We start from the raw sequence: 22,275 nt of genomic DNA, 5'->3' as shown, positions 1-22,275 counted from the left end.
AGAAACGTAACGGCGCGAGTCAGCATCTCCCTCGAGTGCATTCTGGTTTGTCCTGCTTTGATAAATCCGTTTGAATCCCAATGTAAATCGCCTCGTTTAGCGGCTACATTGCTTGCATGGCCTTTCCCAGAGTTCCAGAATTTAATTGGGGGGGGGGGGGGGGGCATGGCACACCTGTCACATTGACAAGTTTGGAAAATGGAACTTGTATCGATCTCTATTTAATGGAGCTATGGCGTATGTCTGTTGTATGTTTAATTTACCCCTAAAGGGAGCATTTGACCAAGGAAGCTTTAACTTTCAGGGATTAACGAGGGCACCCTTAAGTTGTACATGTGCAAGTTTTGTTTAATTCCATCAAGTTTTGAAAAAAGAGAAAACAAGTCGGGAGACGACGATGGTTCACGAGCGAGCGGCATTCAATGACAAAGGACGGACTATAACCGAAACAGGCCAGGCCCGGAAATGTCAAAACGAAGGTTACTGACCTTGAAATGAGATAGAAAATAACGTATAATCAGTTGAGGTTAGTTAGCTACACAATACTGAAAATTCGGTGAAAAGTGAAATGAAAAAAGAAAAAAAAAAAGAAAACTCGAGCGCCGTGGAGGTAGACACATGACATTGGCCTAACCAAATACCGAAACCCCTGTCAGATTTCACCAACTCCCTCGGAGAAGATGTAGCTTGAACTCGATTACCCCCTAAAAAGACATCTTTTTCGGGTGTGGCTCCGCCCACAATGGGCGCAATACGCCCACTCTAGGCAGGACACAACTAGATCATGATATCAACCTCCCACCCAAGTTTCATCAAGATCGGATGATATCATAGGGTAGTTATGCTGTGGACAGACAGACAAACAGACACACACCCATGATGAATATAGTGGTCACTCTGTTTGATAACTCAATGCATGGAGGGAGGGTGGGTGCAATTTTGAAGTATCTGAGCTATATAACCACAATGCACATATTATATATGCACATAAGCAGTTTTGCTTCATATAATATGTAACCCAGATTATTTTTATACAGCGGTCTGTTGCCTATACACCGCCCAAATAAGGGGACGTGTCCGGAGAACGTGTTGCGCGAACAAGATCGCTCGTCGGGCAGGTACCCTGCTCTTGGACTCCACTACGGGAGGGGATTGCGCCTCCACGGAATGCGATTTTGCTGTCACGAGTTTGTGTGGCCTACCCGAATCGTTGTCGCAAGCAAACCTTCCTTGCCCTCCATGCCGATTCATCAATTACGAATCGGTAATTGGTTTGTAGAAACAACATCCCACTAATGATATTCTAACGAAGTTTCGATTGAAAAATATTGGCGCATTTGTGAGATGGAGGATAAATTCTGGGTGACAACTACGGCGGAAGGGTTTATGAGTTATTTAAAACGCCTGCATATGTGCCCCAAGAAGATCGCTAATTGTTTTTCACATCCTCAGTAAGATTATACATGGATCGACCCATTTATTTATCGTGCGGACTGGTTGGGGACTTGTTAATCCATTTCTTATTAATCCATGGCATTGGCTGAGCAGCCTCCCTTCCCTGTATTTCATATCGTGTCGTGTGGTATTTATAATGCCCGGAGCTGAGCGTATTCAGGACGATTAAAAGCGTTGTGCTTACTGGCCATGGGGAGTGGATTGGACGTCATTGGAGTGGGCCTTAACCAAGTAATCAACGAGGGGCTTATTTGGAGAAACTTGGTTTGATAACCTGTCAGAGATGCTGTCTGCGGTGCCATGGTGGAACGGCAAGCAAGGTGGAAACACTGCTTCATCCTTTTCATCGTCTGCTGTTTTAATTGGTTCACGAGTTATCAAACAGAGTGACCACTATATTCGTCATGGGTGTGTGTGTGTCTGTCTGTCTGTCTGTTTGTCTGTGTGTGTGTGTCTGTCTGCAGCATAACTACCCGATATCATCTGATCTTGATGAAACTTGGGTGGGAGGTTGGTATCATGATCTAGTTGTGTCCTGCCTTGAGTGGGCGTATTGCGCCCATTGTGGGCGGAGCGACGCCCGAAAAAGATGTCTTTTTAGGGGGTAATCGAGTTCAAGCTCCATCTTCTCCGAGGGAGTTGGTGGAATCTGACAGCGGTTTCGGTATTTGGTTAGGCCAATGTCATGTGTCTAGCCCCACGGAGCTCGATTTTTCATTTTCGCCCCAAGGTCAAGGTCACAAGGTCACGAAATTTAGAAAATCGATTTTTGATGGTTTTATCACATTGTTCGCCTCCTGATAGGGTGAAATGTCATACATGTTTTTATATTATCATATACATCATGAAATACAAGTTTTCCAACAAATTTCAGAATCTTCGACCTTTGACCTTTGAAGGTCACAAAGGTCAAAGTTTCAAGGTTGTTGGAATCGAACCAAATTTTCGGTATTGTGTCGCTAACTAAACTCATAACTGATTATACATTATTTTCTATCTCATTTCAAGGTCAGTAACCTTCGTTTTGACATTTCCAGGCCAGCACCGCACACAATTACGTACAGCTGGCTCTTAAAGGCCTGCGCACGCAGCGCATTGGGGCCCTTTGTAAATAGGCATGTGCACCGCATGTCGGGGGCCGACACCTGCCAAGGGGACCCCCGACCCCCGACCCCAGAGTCCGGGCCTGTTTCGGTCATAGTCCGTCATTGTCATTGAATACCGCTCGCTCGTGAACCATCGTCGTCTCCTGACTTGTTTTATTTTAGCTTCTCAATAAAATAAAAAGTAATGCATTCGTGGATTCACAGCCTTTTTCGACATTTCAGATACGAGCCATAAAAATGTAAAACAAGGTTTTGGGGAAGGAAGCGACGAGGGTGGCGTGTCGGTTTTGATTATTGCTTGCTGTGCAAAATGGTCATTTTATGTTCAAGCTTGTTCACCACTCGGCCGTTCGTTTGTCCTGGTTGAAGAAAAGCGTCCAAAAATTGATGTATCTCCTCGCTGTGAGTGATGAGTCCCATCAATAGTATTGATAACACCTTCAGTCACCTTGGTGATTTTTACATTTGTCCACAATCATCAGTTGTGTCGGCTCCATGTTGTGTGCATTGTCCCGTCGTCCCAGCCCTCCTGAGGTACTGGAATCCCTGTCCCACGAGGGGTCTTCCAAGTTTATTTGCCACACAATATGAATGTCGAATGAAACTGTTGAATGGGTTCATCATTACCCAACAACATGAGTGCTGTTTGTCTTATTTTCACCCTTCTGTTTTGTGTCCCCCTCTCCCCTAACTAACAACCCCACGTTGTTCCATAATTCAGCCACGTGCCGAACCTGTGCCTTGATCTTCCACCTTCAGGAAGGCACACAAACCTTCATAAATGGTTGTGCCCACTCTCAGATTTTACCAGATGCCTGGTTCACTCTTCGGGTTCCATACTTTTTGATTCACTCATCAAACCCGATCTCAGAGCTGCGTGAATTCCTCTTCATGCCTTAGGACTTCCACACACAGCACCAAACAAACTTTTACCTTTTTTTTTTTCTTCCTCCCTATTCCCACGCTTGGTATTGAAAATACTTTGCTATTTCCCTCTGACCTCACCTTGTGCCACAAGTTGATCTTCTCTGGCAAGTTACATGTGCTAATGTTTCCTTTGTGACGTATTTAACAACAGACGTGTAATGTGTTCTGCCTTGTCAAAGAAATCTCGTCTTTCTGTGAGCGAGCTTTGTGACACCGAAGCAGCGCCGGCCAGGTCAGGTTAATAACTTTAATTAATGCAATTGAATAAACGTTGCCCTTTTGGCCTTCATTTTCCAATAATGCTTCTTCGTGTTATTGGGAATTTTTCAAATTACCTATTTACTCATTTGGATTGGGATTGTATTTGCTGTTCTTTTTAATAATAAGAAAGCGATGTATTTCTTTCCAGATCCTCGCTTGTGGCAGGTTGTTGCAATTTTCAGTCCTTGGGAAGAAATACTTTGGCGGACCCTATTTATTTTCTTTGTGCGATTTGAAGTCAAACAAAAGGCAGATTTGGAGCCAATCCCGAGAAGGCCATCTGTGTATTACTGACACAAATAAGCCTGGTGTTGGCTTTATGGTTAAGGTGGCTGGCTTAAGATCCTAGGGTCTTGAGTTGAAGTCCTTGGCGTGTCGTTGAATTAACACCAGGCGGGTTGACTCAGCCTGTCATCCTTCCGAGGTCGGCAAAATGAGTACCAGTTAGCTGATGAGGGGGCATTGCATCAGCAGCACACCCAGAAAATGACGCAGCCAAGCAGCCAAAGACTGCATGTGAATATATAAATAAATAAATAACTTGCCCAAAAGCCACCCATGTGTGGTACACATTATATGGCCCCTTGTATATTAAATATATGGCCCCTTGTCGATCCCTTTTTCTGCTGAGTTGCACCCTGATATGAAAAATGCATCTCGGTAATTTTGATAAAGCAAAGCTCCGTCTTGTCCGTATGTTGTGAAACACGTGAACCTCACTTATGTCTGCATGTTCATGGTGAGCTGTGAGACATTTTTTTGGACAATCTACTGCATTTCGTGCCCGCCATCGAAGGTGTTAACGTCTTACGGATCAACTTGTTTGAGACTTGAGCGAAATTCGTACGAACCCCCTTTCTGCATCCTCATGGAATCGATATAACCAAATATGGTGTCAATGGTTGTTCCTTATTTTGCACTAGCAGAAGTACCCGGCGGTGCCGGGCGGGGGAGAGGTGGAGGGACAGGGGAAGGGGATGGGTGGAGGGGGGGGGGGGGGAGGCAGCAGAGGAAGGGGGTTCATATATATGCTGGTGGGTGAATGTGGCTCATTTCTGAGTTAAGTGTGATGCCGATCAGGAAAAAGAAGAAGCCGTACTACCAAATTCGTGCACTTCCTGAATTGTTCGATTTATTTGTATTCAAATGTCTGGTGATTTTGTATTTATTTATGCGAATGTGTACTTGTATATAACTGTCATTAATTTAAAAAGGCTTAGGCACGATCGAGCCGTTTTTATTTTATTATATATATATATATATTTATTTATTTTTAACTCCAAAAAAAAGATTATTTTTTTTCTTTTTTTTCTTTTTTTGCCTAAAACGTCCCCAGACACACACTGATGAACCTCTGAAAGTTTGACGAAGATCCGTTCAGCCAACTCTGAGAAAAATGGCGACACAGACAGACATCTCTCATATATAGTAGACGAGCCAAAAGCACCCGGCGTTGCCCGGGTTCTTTTTGATTGAATTTAATACTATAATTCAGCTTTTACTCGTGGCCGTAGAAGATTGACTACTATAATTCAGCTCAGCTTTTAATTGCGAAATGGGCCCAGCCCGGCCAGTGCAGCCTCGACCAGCCTCGCCACCTCGCCTATAACTCTCCCGGGGTCCGCTCCGACATTTTTAGTTCTTTTTGAATGAATTTACTACTATAATTCAGCTTTTACTCGTGGCCGTAGAAGATTGATTACTATAATTCAGCTCAGCTTTTAATTGCGAAATGGGTCCAGCCAGGCCGAAACGGCCTCGACCGGCCTCGCCACCTAGCCTATAACCTTCCCGGGGCCCGTCCCGACATTTTTAGTTATTTTTGAATGAATTTACTACTATAATTCAGCTTTTACTCACGGCCGTAGAAGATTGACTACTGTAATTCAGCTCGGCTTTTAATTGCAAAATGGGCCCAGCTCGGCCGAGGTTGACCTCGACCGGCCTCGCCACCTAGCCTATAACCTTTCCGGGGCCCGTCCCGACATTTTTTGTTTCAGAGGTTTCCTCCTATCTTTCCATGTATGATGTGTGAACAAATAATTCAGTGAGATTAGCGCGTGCAGACAAACAAATGAAAAATCGGTCAGAGACTGAGGACTTGCTGGAATGTTCTTTTTTTTTATCGGCCATGTTGGACAAATATGGCAGCCGAACCACGTGACCAATGACGTCATCATTATTTGTTTTCTAAACTAATTTATTCCTAGATTATGCTCAAGAAATTTAATCTTGATCGGATGAAGCTTTGTACTTGTCGAATTATGACGTCATAATGGAGGCACCTATGACATCATCATGAACATATTTTATTCCCCATGGAGAGTTCTTTACAATGAGCCATGTCTCATTTTTTTCTATTCAGCACTTTCAGAGATACAGAGGTGCAAAGTTTTTCGGTTTTTCCAAGATGGCGGCCGAAACCACGTGACCGATGACGTCATCATTATTATTTTTTTCTCCACCAGTTTATGCCGACATGGCGCTCAAGAAATTGCATCTTGATTGGATGAAGTTTTATACTTGTCAAATTATCGAATTATGACGTCATAATGTTCCTTTACAAGATGGCGGCTGTGCATGTGTGAGATCACGGAGCTCGCGACATGGCCTTGCTTCCTTCTCACCACGGACTGAGAGCACGGTCATTGGATGCTCAAAAACGTTAATTCCAGGAATTGTACGGCTCCGGAAAGATACGAACGTTGATCTCGATTAACCCACATGAGGTTTTGGACAACTGCTGGGCTCTTGGAAGCTGAAGGCCGCATTGGGCTTGACGGTAGAGAATCGAAAGGAGGCCTTCTAATCTGCTCGCCTCACGCTTGTTGTGTCTTCGACGCGCGGTGTTCGACACCGCCATTTTGGACCACTTCCCGCATGAGTGGCTAACCCAGTTTCAACAGCCGCCAAGCTCCTGAAAGTACTCTTTGGGACGCCAAGCTAAGTGCCGGCTGAAGGGGTTTATTTTCATTTTATCTTTCCCGTGACGCCGAGGAGTTCTGGAAATCTCGCAAGATTGTGAAAGAAAACATCTGTCATTATTATTATTATTTTTTTAACAATGCGTATAAAGCAAGTCGTATAAAGCATCGGGGCCTGGCGAAGCGTGCGGGCGGCTTCCTCGCGCTGGAGCTTGGAGCCGCGTGTGGACGGTGGACAAGACGACGGACAGATACCACATTTCCCCACACGAGGTTTTGGACAACTGCTGGGCTCTTGGAAGCTGAAGGCCGCATTGGACTTGACGGTAGAGAATCGAAAGGAGGCCGTCTAATCTGCTCGCCTCACGCTTGTTGTGTCTTCGACGCGCGGTGTTCTACACCGCCATTTTGGACCACTTCCCGCATGAGTGGCTACCCCAGTTTCAACAGCCGCCAAGCTCCTGAAAGTACTCTTTGGGACGCCAAGCTAAGTGCCGGCTGAAGGGGTTTATTTTCATTTTATCTTTCCCTTGACGCCGCTCTCCCCCCCCCCCCCCCTCCCCCCAGAATTTCCATGTTTTAAACGTTTCCCGGTGTGTACCCTGGATAAGAATAGGTACACCGTATCCCTGCGTGTCGTAAGAGACGACTAAGAGGGTTGGCGTCAGGAAGGGCATCCGGCCATAAAAACATTGCCTCAAAAACGGAACCATGACAATTACAACTACATATGGGCAGGGTACAGCCCGAAGTGGAGATCGGTTTCTGAGGTTTGGGACATGGAATGTCGGGACAATGACAGGGAGACCAGGAGAAGTGGTGGAAGTATTGGTCAGAAGAAGAGTGGACATATGTTGTGTGCAAGAGACGAGATGGAAGGGAAGTGGTGTGAGAATGGTGAAGGGTAGGCAGGGACAGAAATACAAGTTTGTGTGGCAAGGGTGCCTGGAGGGCGTGAATGGTGTTGGTGTCCTGTTTTCTGAGGAGTTTGTAGACAGTGTGGTGAGTGTGACGAGAGTGAGTGATAGGTTGATGATGGTGAAAATGATGATTGGAAAGCTCTTGGTGAACGTCATCTCGGGATATGCTCCGCAGGTTGGGCGAAGCGATGAAGAAAAGGACAAGTTCTGGTGTGCGATAGAGAAGCTGATGGAAAACGTGAAAGATGAGGAAGTTGTTGTGGTAGGAGGAGACCTAAATGGACATGTGGGAAGGAGTATGGACGGTTTTGAGGGAGTTCACGGGGGTTACGGATATGGTGTGAGAAATGGAGAAGATGAAAAGATTTTGGAGTTTGCTGATGGAGCTGATTTGTTGATTTGTAATACTCAGTTCCAGAAAGAGGATAATAAGCTTGTTACATACACGTCAGGTGGGTCGACGACAACCGTTGACTACCTGATGGTGCGTAGGCGAGATAGGGGGCACCTCCGGGACACAAAGGTGATCCCGGGGGGAGGAGGCTGTTTCGCAGCACCACTTGGTTGTCTGTGACGTAAGGGTGAAAGGTGCGAGGAGAGCTCGGCGGGTGAAGTACCAACCGAGAATGAAGGTGTGGAGGTTGAAAGAGGTGATAGTAAGGGAGGCATTAAAAGAGAGGCTGAGTAGGGTCGAGGATGATGTGGTTGAGCTTGAAAGTGGTTGGATGTCGATGAAAGCTAGTCTGTTGGGAGCCGTTGGTGAGGTATGTGGATGGACAAAAGGACCACCGAGGCACTCAGAAACATGGTGGTGGGATGATGAAGTTGGAAAGAGGATTGACGAGAAGAGGAAGAAGGTCAAGGAGTGGCAGAAGGCGAAGGGTACGGGAGCAGAAACAGCAGAGCATGAAAGTTATAAGGCAGCCAGGAAGGCTGCAAAGAAAGAGGTAGCAAAGGCGCAGGAGGCATGGAGGAAAATGTTCGGAGAACGCTTGGATTCAGAAGAGGGTCAGAAAGCAGTATTCAGGATTGCAAAGCAGATAGCGAAAGAGAGGTGTGATGTGATGGGGGTGAGTTGCTTGAAGGATGAAGTGGGACAAATCGTTGTCGACCCAGATGGAATTAAAGGAAGATGGAAAAGATATATGGAAATGCTGTTGAATACAGAGAATGAATGGGATGGCAACATCGAGAGTAACCCAGTTTTAGGACCGGCAGAGAAGATAACTGAGAAGGAAGTTGAGGAAGCGATAAAAGCAATGAAGGGTAGAAAAGCGGGAGGGCCGACGGGAGTTGTGGGAGATATGTTGAAGGCAGCAGGAAGTTGGGGTGTGAAGAGAATGACAGAGATCTGTAATCTGGTGGTGAAAGAAGGCCGCATTCCAGTGGATTGGGAACTGAGTACCCTCGTCCCTCTATACAAGGGGAAAGGTGACCCTCTGGAGTGTGGCTCGTACCGAGCGATAAAGTTATTGGAGCATGGAATGAAGGTATTGGAAAGGGTGTTGGAGAGGAGGATAAGGAAGAAAGTGAAGATCGACGAAATGCAGTTTGGATTCATGCCAGGAAGAGGAACGACACGCGCTTTTCATTGTGAGGCAGTTGCAGGAGAAGTACATGGAGAAGAGGAAGAAGTTGTTTATTGGGTTTGTTGATCTGGAGAAAGCATTCGATAGGGTACCACGCAAAGTATTGACATGGGCATTGAGGAAGTTAGGAGTGGAGGAATGGTTGATCAGAGTAGTAATGGCAATGTACAAAAGAGCGCGCACAGCTGTAAGGACGAAGGACGGGAACAGTGGTGAGTTTGAGGTGAAGGTGGGAGTGCATCAGGGGTCGGTACTAAGTCCACTACTATTTGTAGCTGTGATGGAGGTGCTGGCTCAGAACGTAAAGTGGGAGTTGTTGTATGCAGATGATCTGGTGTTGATTGCGGAAAGTATGGATGGACTGAAGGAAAAGATGAACACGTGGAAGGAATGTATGGAGACAAAAGGTCTGAAGGTGAATATCGGAAAGACGAAGGTGATGGCAAGTGGTAAAGCATGTGGTGAGGTGGAAAGAACTGGGAAGTGGCCCTGTGCTGTGTGTAGGAAGGGTGTCGGAGTGAACTCCATTCAATGTACAATGTGCGCTGAGTGGGTTCATCAAAAATGTAGTGGTCTGAGAGGGTCATTAACCAGTGTGGCAGCTACATTCAAATGTAAGGTGTGCACAGAGGGAGCTGCAGATGGAGGAAATGTTGAGTTGGATCTTGGAGACGGCGTGAAGCTGGAAGGTGTGAAAACATTTTGCGACCTCGGAGACATGCTGAATGGAGAAGGTGGATCAGACTCGGCAACGGTTGCTCGAGTGAGATGTGCATGGAAGAAGTTTCGGGAACTGAGTGGCGTGCTGATGATGAGGGGAGTGTCGTTGAAGCTGAAGGGAAAGGTGTATGCTGCATGTGTGAGAAGTGTTATGATTTATGGGAGCGAGACATGGGTAATGAACGTAGAGCAGCAACGAAGGTTGGAAAGGGTGGAAATGCGAATGGTTCGACGGATGTGTGGAGTATCGTTGAGAGAGAGGAAGACAAATGATGAATTGCGAAAGATGATGGGAATAGAGCCTGTGATTGATGCTGTGAAGAGGAACAGGTTGAGATGGTTTGGTCATGTGTTGAGGAAGGATGAAAGTGACTGGTTGAGAAGAGTGATGGAAATGAATGTAGAAGGAAGCAGAGGACGGGGAAGACAGAGAAAGACTTGGCTAAAGATGGTGGAAGAAGAAATGCGGACAAGGGGGTTAACAAGGAGAGATGCAGAAAATAGGGCAAAATGGAGAAGATTGCCATGGGGACCGCAAGGCTAACCCCCGCTCTAGCAGGGAAAATGGCCTTTAAAATGCATGTTGTTGTTGTTGACGTCATAATGGAGGCCCTGGGCCGAGAGAGTTAAAAATTGCGCACAGTCTATTCCAGTGCAAGACAAATGTGTGTTAAGTTTGGCGATTCTATGTGCAACGGTGTAGACGTAGCACTGCGAACAAACAGACAAATGAAAAAATCGGTCAGAGACCGAGGTCTTGCCAGAATGTACTTTTTTATCGGCCATTTTGGACAAATATGGCGGCCGAACCCCGTTACCGATGACATCATTATTTGTTTTCTGAACTAATTTTTTCCTTGATGATGCTCAAGAAATTTCATCTTTATCGGATGAAGTTTTGTACTTGTCGAATTATGACGTCATAATGGAGGCACCAATGACATCATCATTAACATATTTTATTCCCCATGGAGAGTTCTTTACAGTGAGCCATGTCTCAATTTTTTCTATTCAGCACTTTCGGAGATATCGAGGTGCAAAGTTTTTCGGTTTTTCCAAGATGGCGGCTGAACCATGTTACCGATGACGTGATCATTTTTTTTTTTCTCCACCAGTTTGTGCCGTGTCGCTCAAGTCGCTCATGTCGCTCAATAAATTGCATCTTGATTGGATGAAGTTTTGTACTTGTCGAATTATCGAATTATAACGTCATAATGGAGGCCTTGGGCCGAGAAAGTTAAAAATTGGGCACAGTCTATTCCAGGGCAAGCCAAATATGTGTGTAAAGTTTGGCGATTCTATGTGCAACGGTGTAGACATAGTACTGTGAACAAACAGACAGACAGACAAACCAACCGATCAACATACTTGCCAGAATCTTTTCCGGCAAGTAACAAACAGACAAACAGACAAACCAACCGATCAACATACTTGCCTTTTCCGGCAAGTAACAAACAAACAAACAAACAAACAAAAACTTTCTTTTATATATATAGATTATACGAGGTGCATGGAGGAGATTTTACATGCATTACATGAATAACTAGAGCGGCACTTGGTAGAACTCATACATCAGCCACACTGAACAGTTAGTTTATGTTTTGTGTCCCACTTATAGGCTGTGGATTTGCATCAAGACTGTAATCAAGATCTAATTGGCATGATATTGTCATGTGACCTACGCATGCACCTAGTTTCGTCTGAAGCTGCCCACAACTTTTTGAGATATCATTATATATATATGTAGTTTTTGGCCCTAACTCTTAATTATGAAGAATCCGTTTAAAGTATTGTTTTTTTTTCAGATCCAGATCTGGATGTTTCTCAGAATCTAATCAATACGTCCTCGTAACACACCCAACCTGTCCACCCAGTTTTGTCTGAATCCGTTTGTAACGTTTTTGAGATATCCTGCTCACGAACAGACAGGTGTGAAGACATAACATCTGTCCACTATAGGTGGCAAAGGTAACCTGAAACCATCCCAACATGCAAAGCCCATCCGCCTCCACTTTGTAATCGAACTCGATTTGATGAAAAAAAACAAAAAAACTCAACAAACAAGAAAAGAAAAATGTAAATTTGAATAATTACTCCTCACTATATTCTCATAAGAAAGGTTTGCTACCTCTGCCACCAAAGGTGGATGGAGGTTATGTTTCACCCCTGTCTGTCTGTCTGTCTGTTTGTTTGTCTGTCTGTTTGTGAACAACAAATCTCAAAAAGTCATGGACGGATTCGGACGAAATTTGGCAGAGATGTAGCGTATGTGACAAGGACGAAATGATTAGATTTTGGTGAAGATCCGGATTCGGATCCGGCTACCTGTTGGAAATTTATGATAAAAGCTCAAATGGTGAAAAGAAAATAGTTACGGCCTAGACAAACACACCTGTCTGTTTCCCACGCTAACGAGAACATTCGGAGGCAATTGACGAATCAACGCAGTAAGTGGGAATTTCGAGAAGCTGTTTTTGCACCAGCAATTAAGAAACTCCACCGAACAAGTTTCACCTCTGTCTATGTTAAGAGCTTTCCTTCGGGAGAGCTCAGTCAGTTGCCCTATAAATGGCGACTTTTCTGAACCACATGCTCGGTTGTATTCATAACACGGAGCAGTGAATGCTGTGAAGGGTTTCTTCTTTTTTTCATTCTGAATGTTTTGATCTCCACAAACATTTAGTCACATGCAACAAACATTGCTGTGGATATGTACACGTGCCGAGACGATGTTTTGGCACTGGCCAGATAACAGCAACTGGTATCAGCCTCAGGGTTTAGGAAATGCTTAACAGGCGGACTGCCTCAAAGGCATCAAGCAGATTTTTCTCTGGACCAGGAACGGTGTGACCACTGCCCCTGGAGCACCGCTCAAGGTAGTACTACCGTTCGGACTTAGGAGCGTTAAAGTGGTGCCCAGAACCATCTTACACTCCGTGTCAGGATTGCTGGTCTTACTTTCTCTCCCACTCAAACTATAACTACCGGGGGCTAACTTCAATCTCTCTTTCTCGCAAACAAACTCCATAGTATCTCTCCCGGGCTACTCCCTCCTCCGGTATGATAGACCTGAGCCTCGTCCTGGAGGCGGGGTTGCTATCTTTATCAAAAACTCTCTTCCTCACTCGCCCTGCACTGCACTCTCTCCACCTCACCCCCAGGAATACCTCTGGCTACGGCTTCCCCTTCGCTCCCACCTCTTGTTCATATGTGTGTTGTACCGTCCACCAAACAGTGATGACTCCATCTACATCTCGCTGTCTGATGATATGGACCAACTTCTATCTACTCATCCCAACTCTCTCTTCCTCATATGTGGTGATTTCAACTGTCATCATGCCAGTTGGCTGGGTGTGGGTACCTCTCTCACCAGCCATGGCTCCTCAGCAAAGGACTTCTGCGACTCACTGGGACTGACACAATCTGTCAATTTCCCGACCCGGATCTCAGTCAACGGAACATCTTCTCTTCTGGACTTGGTTATGACTAACTTCCCTGAAAATGTCTGCTGCTCTTCTTCTGCTCCGATCGGATCATCTGATCATGTCCTTGTTAAAGTGGACATCTCTCTGACCATCCTCAGGGAGCCTGCTCAGCGTCGACGAGTCTGGCATTTCACTCAGGCCAACTGGCACGGTCTTCAAGCAGCCATCAATCATCTGGACTGGTCTCCCATCTCTACCACCTCTGACATCAACTCATCCTGGGAATTCTTCCAAAGTAAATTGCTCTCTCTCATGCACAGATTTATCCCATCTCGTCTTCAGTTGTCATACCCTTCCTCCCGTCCATGGTACACGGAATCTTGTGGTGAGGCTGTTGCCCAGAAACAACTTGCCTTCGTCTCCTGGAAAGCAAATCCAACGGAAGGAAATCTCATTTCCTTTCACAAAGCCCGAAACAAGTGTGTGTCCACCCTCAGGAGAGCCAGGAAACAATATCTCTCCATTCTCAAGACCGAACTCTCTTATCTGTCTCCCTCTTCCAAATCCTGGTGGCGTCTGGTCAAATCCGTTTCTGGTGTTTGTTCCCCCTCCATCCCCTCCCTTACCTCAAACGGCTACACAGCTGACTCCGCACGTGAAAAAGCTGAATGCCTCAACTCTGTGTTTGCCTCTAAATCTTGTGTCCCAAACCCATCCCTCTCTGTACCCACCATACCCAGTCGTACCCTGCTGCTCCTGGACTCCGTGTCCTTTCCTCCTGACAAGGTGGAAAAGTTTCTGTCAACCCTCGACTCTGATTCTGCAACTGGACCCGACGGCATCAGCCCACGGGTCCTAAAATCCTGCTCTGCTGCTCTATCTCACCCTCTCTCTGTTCTCTTCACCCTCTCTTTTGCTCAAGGTCAACTGCCATCTGCTTGGAAATCAGCCAACATCACCGCTTTGCACAAAAAAGGTGCAAAAACAGATCCTAGCAACTACAGACCAATCAGCCTTCTCCCAATTATCAGCAAAGTCATGGAATCCATCATTGCTTCGGATATGAAATCTTTCCTCTTCTCCAATGGCTTGATCTCTGATCATCAATTTGGTTTCAGACCAGGTCACTCTACTCTGGACATGCTGCTTCTGCTGTCTCAACAATGGATGGAGGTCCTCAATGCCAAACAGGAAATTAGAGCTGTCTCCCTCAACATATCACGTGCCTTCGACACGGTCTGGCACCCCGCTCTGCTCACCAAACTCTCCTCCTTTGGTATCCATGGAAATCTCCACGCATGGCTGGCGGACATCCTCTCTAGTCGTCGTCAATGTGTGGCCCTGAATGGGTTTCTCTCATCTCCTCTTCCTGTTCAGGCTGGAGTTCCCCAAGGCAGTGTTCTGGGCCCCGTGCTTTTTCTGGTCTTCATCAATGATCTCTCTGACTCTCTCGAAAATCCTCTCTATCTCTTTGCTGATGACTCCACTCTCTGCCGCTCCATTCCTCTTCCCTCAGATCGGCAGTCTGCTGCCTCCTCACTCTCTGAAGACCTGGACAAAATCACAGACTGGTCAAACAAGTGGAACATGTCTTTCAATCCTGACAAATCTCACACTCTTACTATGTCTCTCCGAAAAGATCGACTGGACAACCCTCCCATCTACTTTCTCAACAATCCTCTCCAAGAAGTTCTGTCGCTCAAGATTTTGGGTCTCACTATCTGCCATGATCTTTCTTGGGAAAACCACATTTCCAAGCTGGCCTCCAAAGCCAGTCGCCGACTGGGCATCCTCCGTCGTGCGAAGTCCTTCCTCGGCACACCTGAGCTCCTCACCACATACAAGGCTTTCATCCGCAGCTCAATGGAATACTGTTCTCCCCTATGGGCCGGTGCTCCTGCCTCACACCTAGCTCGGCTTCACGCTGTTGAAACCAAAGCTTTCAGAATTATTGGAATCTCCCGCGATGAAGCTATCTCTGAGGGCCTTTCACTCACTCACCGCAGGCAGGTAGCTGGTCTTTCTGTCTTCTACCGACTCCTCCCCGGCCTTGCACCCCCAGCTCTCTCTGTGCTCTGTCACCCAAATATTCCTACAGGTCGCACAAGATCTGCCAGCAACCCTCTGATGGTTAAACTGCCGAAATCTCGGCTCTCTGCTCACCTTCACTGTTTCATTCCTCTTTTCTCCCGCCTCTGGAACAAACTCCCTCACTCCCTTCAATCCCACTCCTCCCTCCAGGTCTTTAAAACAGCTGTTCACCACCATCTCTTATCTTCCCCCATCCAAAACCTTGATCTTTTCTACCCCCGCTAATTCACCCCAGATCCACCTTGTTTGAAATTCCAACTTCTTTCCTGGAAGTCCTGGCAGTGTCCATATGTTTTATACCTCTCCCACCGCCCCCTTCCCATGCCCCCCCCCCCCCAAAGCCCTCGCCCTCTCTCAGATCTCTCGATGTCTCCATGTCTCTCGGTCCCTGCTCTCAAATGTTGTGTTTGTGTCCTTCCCCCTCTCTCCCCATCTTGTCTACCGCTCCCGATGTTATATGTTTTATGTGTCGGTTTGTCTTTCTGTGTGATTAATGTTCGCTCTTTCACGAGCCTCGATACAACAAAAAAAAAAAAAAAAAAAAAAAAAAAAACATACACTTTTCATCATATACTTTTCATCATCCACTTTTCATCATCCGCTTTTCATCATCCGCTTTTCATCATACGCTTTTCATCATACGCTTTTCATCATACGCTTTTCATCATACACGCGGCGACGTGGAGATGGCGTGAATCTGGAAGGTGTGAAAACATTTTGCTACCTCCTAGACATGTTGAATGCAGAAGGTGGATCAGACACGGCAACAGTTGCTCGAGTGAGATGTGCATGGAGGAAGTTTCGGGAACTGAGTGGCGTGCTAATGAGGAGGGGAGTGTTGTTGAAGCTGAAGGGAAAGGTGTATATGCTGCATGTGTGAGAAGTGTTATGATTTATGGGAGCGAGACATGGGTAATGAACGTAGAGCAGCAAGGAAGGCTGGAAAGGGTGGAAATGCGAATGGTTCGACGGATGTGTGGAGTATCGTTAAGAGAGAGGAAGACAAATGATGAATTGCGAAAGATAATGGGAATAGAGCCTGTGATTGATGCTGTGAAGAGAAACAGTTTGAGATGGTTTGGTCATGTGTTGAGGAAGGATGAAAGTGACTGGTTGAGAAGAATGATGGAAATGAGTGTAGAAGGAAGTAGAGGACGGGGAAGACCAAGAAAGACTTGGCTTAAGGTGGTGGAAGAAGATGCGGGCAAGGGGGTTAACAAGGGGAGATGCAGAAAATAGGGCAAAATGGAGAAGATTGCCATGGGGCCCTCAAGGCTAACCCCCACTCTAGCAGGGAAAATGGCTTTAAAATGCCTGTTGTTGTTGTTGTTGTTGCTTTTCGTCATACACTTTTCATCGTGCACTTTTCATCATACACTTTTCAACGTGCACTTTTCTTTCTCATTTTCACTCTTCACCTTTACATTCTTTCTTTTATTTCTCTTTATGCAGTTATTTTATTTAAGGCCTGGCCTTGATGAGGACGAAATAGTCAGTGCCTGGAGCCTTCAACATAAAATAAAATCTTCTACTTCTGCTTTGTCTTCATTTTCTTCGTCATCTTCATCTTCTTCACAACATTGAATTTATCGGACCAGCAAGGTGACAGGGAGTGTATGAACTGACAGTGGGCGCAGCGGGTCAATAGTTAGACACAATAATCAATGACACCAGACGGGGAATTCCCGGCAATGACTTTATACTTTCGCTTCCAAAATGTGTTGCTTTTTCGATTGGATGTTCTTCATTGACCTATAATTGGAGGAAAACAGGGTAATGAGATAATTCACTGGAGCAAAATATAAGAGAGAGAAAAAAAAGAAAACACCTGAAAACAAACAAACAAAGGCGGGCTTGTTGGAGCCTATAGTTGTGACTTGCTGTTTTCGTATACAGTCCCGTCCTGGAAACGGTCTCATCAGGTGATTCTGAAGTGGGTAGGCCTCGTCCCAAGCAACTATTTGGGACACAGCCTAAATGTTGCAACTGGTGGCAGAGGTGCATCGTCTGGAAAATATAAAGTATCTCTGGCTATTGCCTTTGCCAAGGTTGCCATTTTCGAAAACACCACCATCGCTGCTTCAACAATACAGAGCCCTATGTCTACAGTCTAGTCGTAATCACCTTGTTCAAGGGGGTTCTTGCACTGACCTGGAGTTCAATGGTGGTGTGCACAAGGCTTACCCTGTAAAGTGTCAAAAAAATGGCAAGTCATCTGACACTCCACTGCCGGAGCAGTGCACAATTGAACCGTGCCATCGTTTTGTGCCTTTGTTTAGCCCATGGAATGTTGCTGCTGTCACGTTCTTGTGGTGGCATGCTGTTGCAAAAAAAGATATTGGGTCCTGTAAGCTGTGAAATGAGTGTCAGTTATGACTCCTGAAGAACTGAGCTATTGTATGACGAGTCATTCGAGGAAGTGATTTCCATTCACTTTATGTAGAAACACTTGTGCTAATGGGAAGGAACGTTGCTTCACGCTGGCTCAGGTCGGTAGCCAGTGTGCAGATGCCTGTCTGGCTGTTCTTCTTTTATTTTTCTCCTCTCCACCTCACCCACCCATCTCCTCCCTCCCACCCATCTCCTCCCTCCCACCGACCCTTTTCCAGCTGTACCATGATATTCCTCTTTCAGCTTTTGCCTGCGTCGATAAGGAAAATCTTCCTCTTCAATTTGCTCGAATTATATTATCGGGCACTCACCATCACCTGGCAGCCAAAATGCATTTAGACCATTCCCAATGCCTCCTATTCCTCCACTGTCTGTCCTCTTCATCTGGCACTCCAACATGGCTGAAGAATATTACATAATACATATTATTGAATATTACGAGAAACATTATATATGCCTTGACATGTGAACGTTGCAGCCTGCTCTACATCCGTGAGACAAAGCGACGTTTGGCAGATAGAGTGGCTGAACATTTCTGATCATGCGCATGTGTGCATATGTGTGTGTGTGCATGCACGCGTGTGCGTATGTGCGTGCGTATGCACAGAGAAATCGTATTTCTGGGTATAAATGAAAGGTAAGAGTATAAAGATGTACAACGTGTTTTGTTTTTTCCCCTTCCCCTTTTTCTCCTACAGAATTGCGAAAAAAATGCTTCTCAAGGAAATCATGTGTGGACAACTTTCGGATGAAAGCTCATCGAATGCCGACTCGGACGAGCTTTCAGGTGGAAAGACTACTTTCGGCAAAAGTATGGATATTTCCAATCATATTTCTATTGCTAACTAATGTGATGATTATCAGAAATATTTATATATTTGTTTCTTGATGATATTAAGATGAGGTCATTGTAACGTTCTCTCTACCTTCCTTCTGTGCGATACTCAAAGAATAACTGCTTGTCATTTAAACTTCCTCCGCCGTGAAATTTTAATTTTCAGATTGCTCGTTCAGAAGCATCTTGATTTCTTCACTGCGTTCCTCGATTATTGGCGAATTTGTGGGCAGGGAAGTGCAACTTCAATTGCGAAACAGATAAGTCATCAGAGGTCCAGATCCGGGCTATCCAGAGGCTGACCGTCGTGGTACTTCAGAAGCACCGGTAAAGAATGACGGTCTGCGCAACGTGAGCCCTCTGTGCAGGAATGTTGTTGTGAAGGATCTGGAGCACACCTTTGATCAACATCCCTCGGTGCTCGTCCTTGATGGCCTGCTGCAATTTTTGTGTGAGGCTGGCACTTTCCCCTGTGATTATGGTTTTGTGAGGCATCTAATCAATCAGCGAGACTCCATCTCCATCCAATTAAATACAGTTGTCTTTCTATCGGAGAGAAATGGTTGCGAAATTTATTGGGTGGTGGTGTTCATTTATGTTTCACTTTCCTGCATTCTTGTTTGGTTTCCGGATTGAGCGATGAAGCAACCTTTCATCACCACCTTACGAGCGATCCGTTAAGTTGACTGGTTCAGTTGGACAAGTTGGTTGGCTGGTTGTTGAACAGTTCAAGAAGCTCGTCATTATGATGCCAGCCATTGCTGTTTGTTGATCATGAGTGCTGGGGATTTTGGCTCACCCATCTTGAGAAGACCTTGGATATGCCCAGACATTCCTAGATGATGATGGAAATGTTGACGAGAGAAATTCCTAAGTTCTATGGATATTTCAGAAACCTTTGTCTGGCGATCCTCCATTATTTATGCCTCGACCTGGGAAACAATATTTTGTGGATTGGGCATGTCTACCGAGCATCCTGACTTGTAGTCAGTGTCACGAGACTCCCGCCGATGCTTCTAATTTTGGCAATTGTAGAACATTGGGGCACAGCTTCGACTAGCACAGCTACCATGTGTTTGCCTATTTCCTTCGAGCTGTGGCCTGGTGTTGGCTTAGCGGCTAGGGTGCCAGCTTAGGATCCTAGGATCCTGGGTTCGAATCCCGGTCGATCGCTGAATTAACGCCAGGGGGGTTGACTCAGCCTGTCATCCTTCCGAGGTCGGCTAATTGAGTACCAGTTCACTGGTAATTCCCTGTTTGTCGTAAAAGGTGACAAACAGGGTTGGCGGCAGGAAGGGCATCCGGCCGTAAAACATTGCTTCAAAAAGGGGACCAACAAAAACAACAACAACCACGGTGCCCGAAAAAGGCCAGCCCCCGCTTCGCGGGGAAAAATGGCCTCTAAAGGTGGTTTTTTCTTCGAGGTAGCACCTTCTTTCACGAAGATTTGATTACACGTTGGCTCTTTAATTTACTGACATGGCAAACAAAAGATTCATTGATGCATGACATGGCAAACATCTGCTTTGTACTCTGTAAAATTAATGAAAGGAATGGCACATGAGCATAAATAAATATATTTTAAAATAAATAAATAAACCCACAGCTCGAGGGTGTCGATGAATAACCCGTTCTTCCAACTATTTGAACACTCAATGTATGCACAAGCATGCATAATTTGATCTCTACACCAAACATCTCGCTGATCATTCTCAGGTTATAACCATGTGATCGTCGCATCTTCCATTTTTGGTTGGCGACCTATTTTAATACAAATACTATATATATATACTCAGTGATGCAGCACCTCTTCACGTTGTCCGTCATACATTGACATGCCTCTTCAAACAACGTGTACACATCACTCACCAACGTTGCGCATTTGACCCAACCGCTTCCACACTCAGCTGCTCATATGTTGCCGGATAAATACTAATTTGAAGCATAGCTTCATTTTTACGTCGTTCTTACAAAATAAAAAGCAGTAATTTTATCGGAGTTTTTCATTTGCGTTGTGTTGATGCCGTTGAATTTGCAAATTAATGAATATGCCCGGGCCTGCACATGTCTGGGACCTTGCACTGCATGCACTTCCAATTAGCTTCATTCATCTTGTATACATGAACCACAGGCTTTATCTGTTTTTCTTTGTTAATATATATGCGTGACATTTCAAGTAGCTTTACTTTCTGTAAATGTTTGACATTTAAGGATTTTTTTTTTCCATTTTAATTCACAGTCAATACATTGTAGTTTTACCATAATCAAACCTACATCACCTCGGATACCTCCCTTAATTAATATTGTGTGCCAGCGAAGGTACACAGCAAGGTGTGAGCAGCTCCGCGACATCAGGGCCAATGTGGTCTGCCAAGATATGCCACGTAACGCCCACGCTTCCATTTTTTTTTTCCCTACAGATTCATGCCTTTGAAAGTTAGAGCACCCAGCAGTGGCAAGCACGAGTCCGGGTGTCTGGGAAATCCACTTTGTTGAAGCCTGCCCTGTTGCGCTTGTTTACTCTGTGCATTAGGCAGATGAGAGGGTTGAGCAGCCGAGGGAGAACACAGGTTTTCATTGGCAGTCAGACCTGATTAATCGACTCATGGGAGGGAGACCAACTTTTGGGCTAAGTGGCCATGAATAGAGCTTCAGGAATTATTTTTCATCACGGGAAAAGGTCTGTTTCTTCGATTCACTTTTCTCGTGTTTCACTGAATCTTATCGATCTGTTGATATACCATGGAACAAAGAACACCATCATTGTAAAGAGAACTATATCTGCCTCAGGTTCATTTTCTCTTTGCAACATAAAATGTCATACGAGACCCAAACCTGCTCACATCTATAGAAGAGTCCATATTTTGTCTGCAAAGCTAATGTTTGATGGTATGTCAGTACGGGAAAATTATACACTGCATCATTCAAGGAAAAACAGGTACCGACATCTAATGCAGTGACATATATTCCTATCGGGCCATAAAAATGAGATTGCAATCCAAATTTGGTTATTTTGAGGGCCCGAGGCCCACGGACTCAGGCCGCTCAGACGTTTAATTGCACTGAGGCGCCAGAAATGGCCATCCGTCCTGAAATGAAGGTCTAATCACAATACAGCGATATTGAACAGGCGTTTACTTTCCGACTTGCCCCAGAAAATGAAAAAAAGAACGCCTTCAGGTCAAACTATTGTGAATTTTTCTGCTTAAAAGACATCCACTCCATCGATAATGGTGGTTTGAATATGACACCTGCAGTGCTCTGCTGAGAAGGGATGGGCCAATCATTAGAGCCGAAAGGTTTGTTTCTGTTTTGGAGAAGTCGTGTATTTTCATATCTGTGTTTTCTCTGCAAGCAATCAACAATTTTACAAAATTACAAACCCTTCATTTTGGTTGTCTGCCTGATCACGAAGAGGATAGCCGTTTGTCCTCAATTTGTCCCATCCTCCACCATATCAATTTGCTTTTTTTTTTTTCTAAACCTCACCCCCCCCCCCCCCCCCTTCCCTCTTTCCTCCACTCTTCTCTTCTTTTTTTTTCTCTCTCTCTCTCTCTCTCTCTCTCTCTCTCTCTCTCTGTGCCCACCCCTCATTTCCCCCCTGTGCATGCAACATCTAAATGGCCCCTTT

The 22,275-nt window shown here is 45.4% G+C and overlaps 1 protein-coding gene across 1 annotated transcript in view; it reads left to right on the top strand.

Moving 5' to 3' along the window:
• ATRX (ATRX chromatin remodeler) overlaps nucleotides 1-22,275 on the top strand; it is a 447,777-nt gene that overhangs the window by 309,725 nt on the left and 115,777 nt on the right. Inside the window, exon 9 of the mRNA XM_078768164.1 lies at nucleotides 18,508-18,620. Within this exon, the coding sequence (XP_078624290.1) occupies nucleotides 18,508-18,620 (113 nt within the window). The remainder of the gene's footprint in view (nucleotides 1-18,507; nucleotides 18,621-22,275) is intronic.

The sequence above is a fragment of the Myxine glutinosa genome, chromosome 14 (genome assembly GCF_964187855.1).
Source record: "Myxine glutinosa chromosome 14, kmMyxGlut1.1, whole genome shotgun sequence".
NCBI classification, from domain to species: domain Eukaryota; kingdom Metazoa; phylum Chordata; class Myxini; order Myxiniformes; family Myxinidae; genus Myxine; species Myxine glutinosa.
Note: the sequence above shows the minus strand (reverse complement) of the source record. Positions and strands in the feature narration are given on the sequence as shown.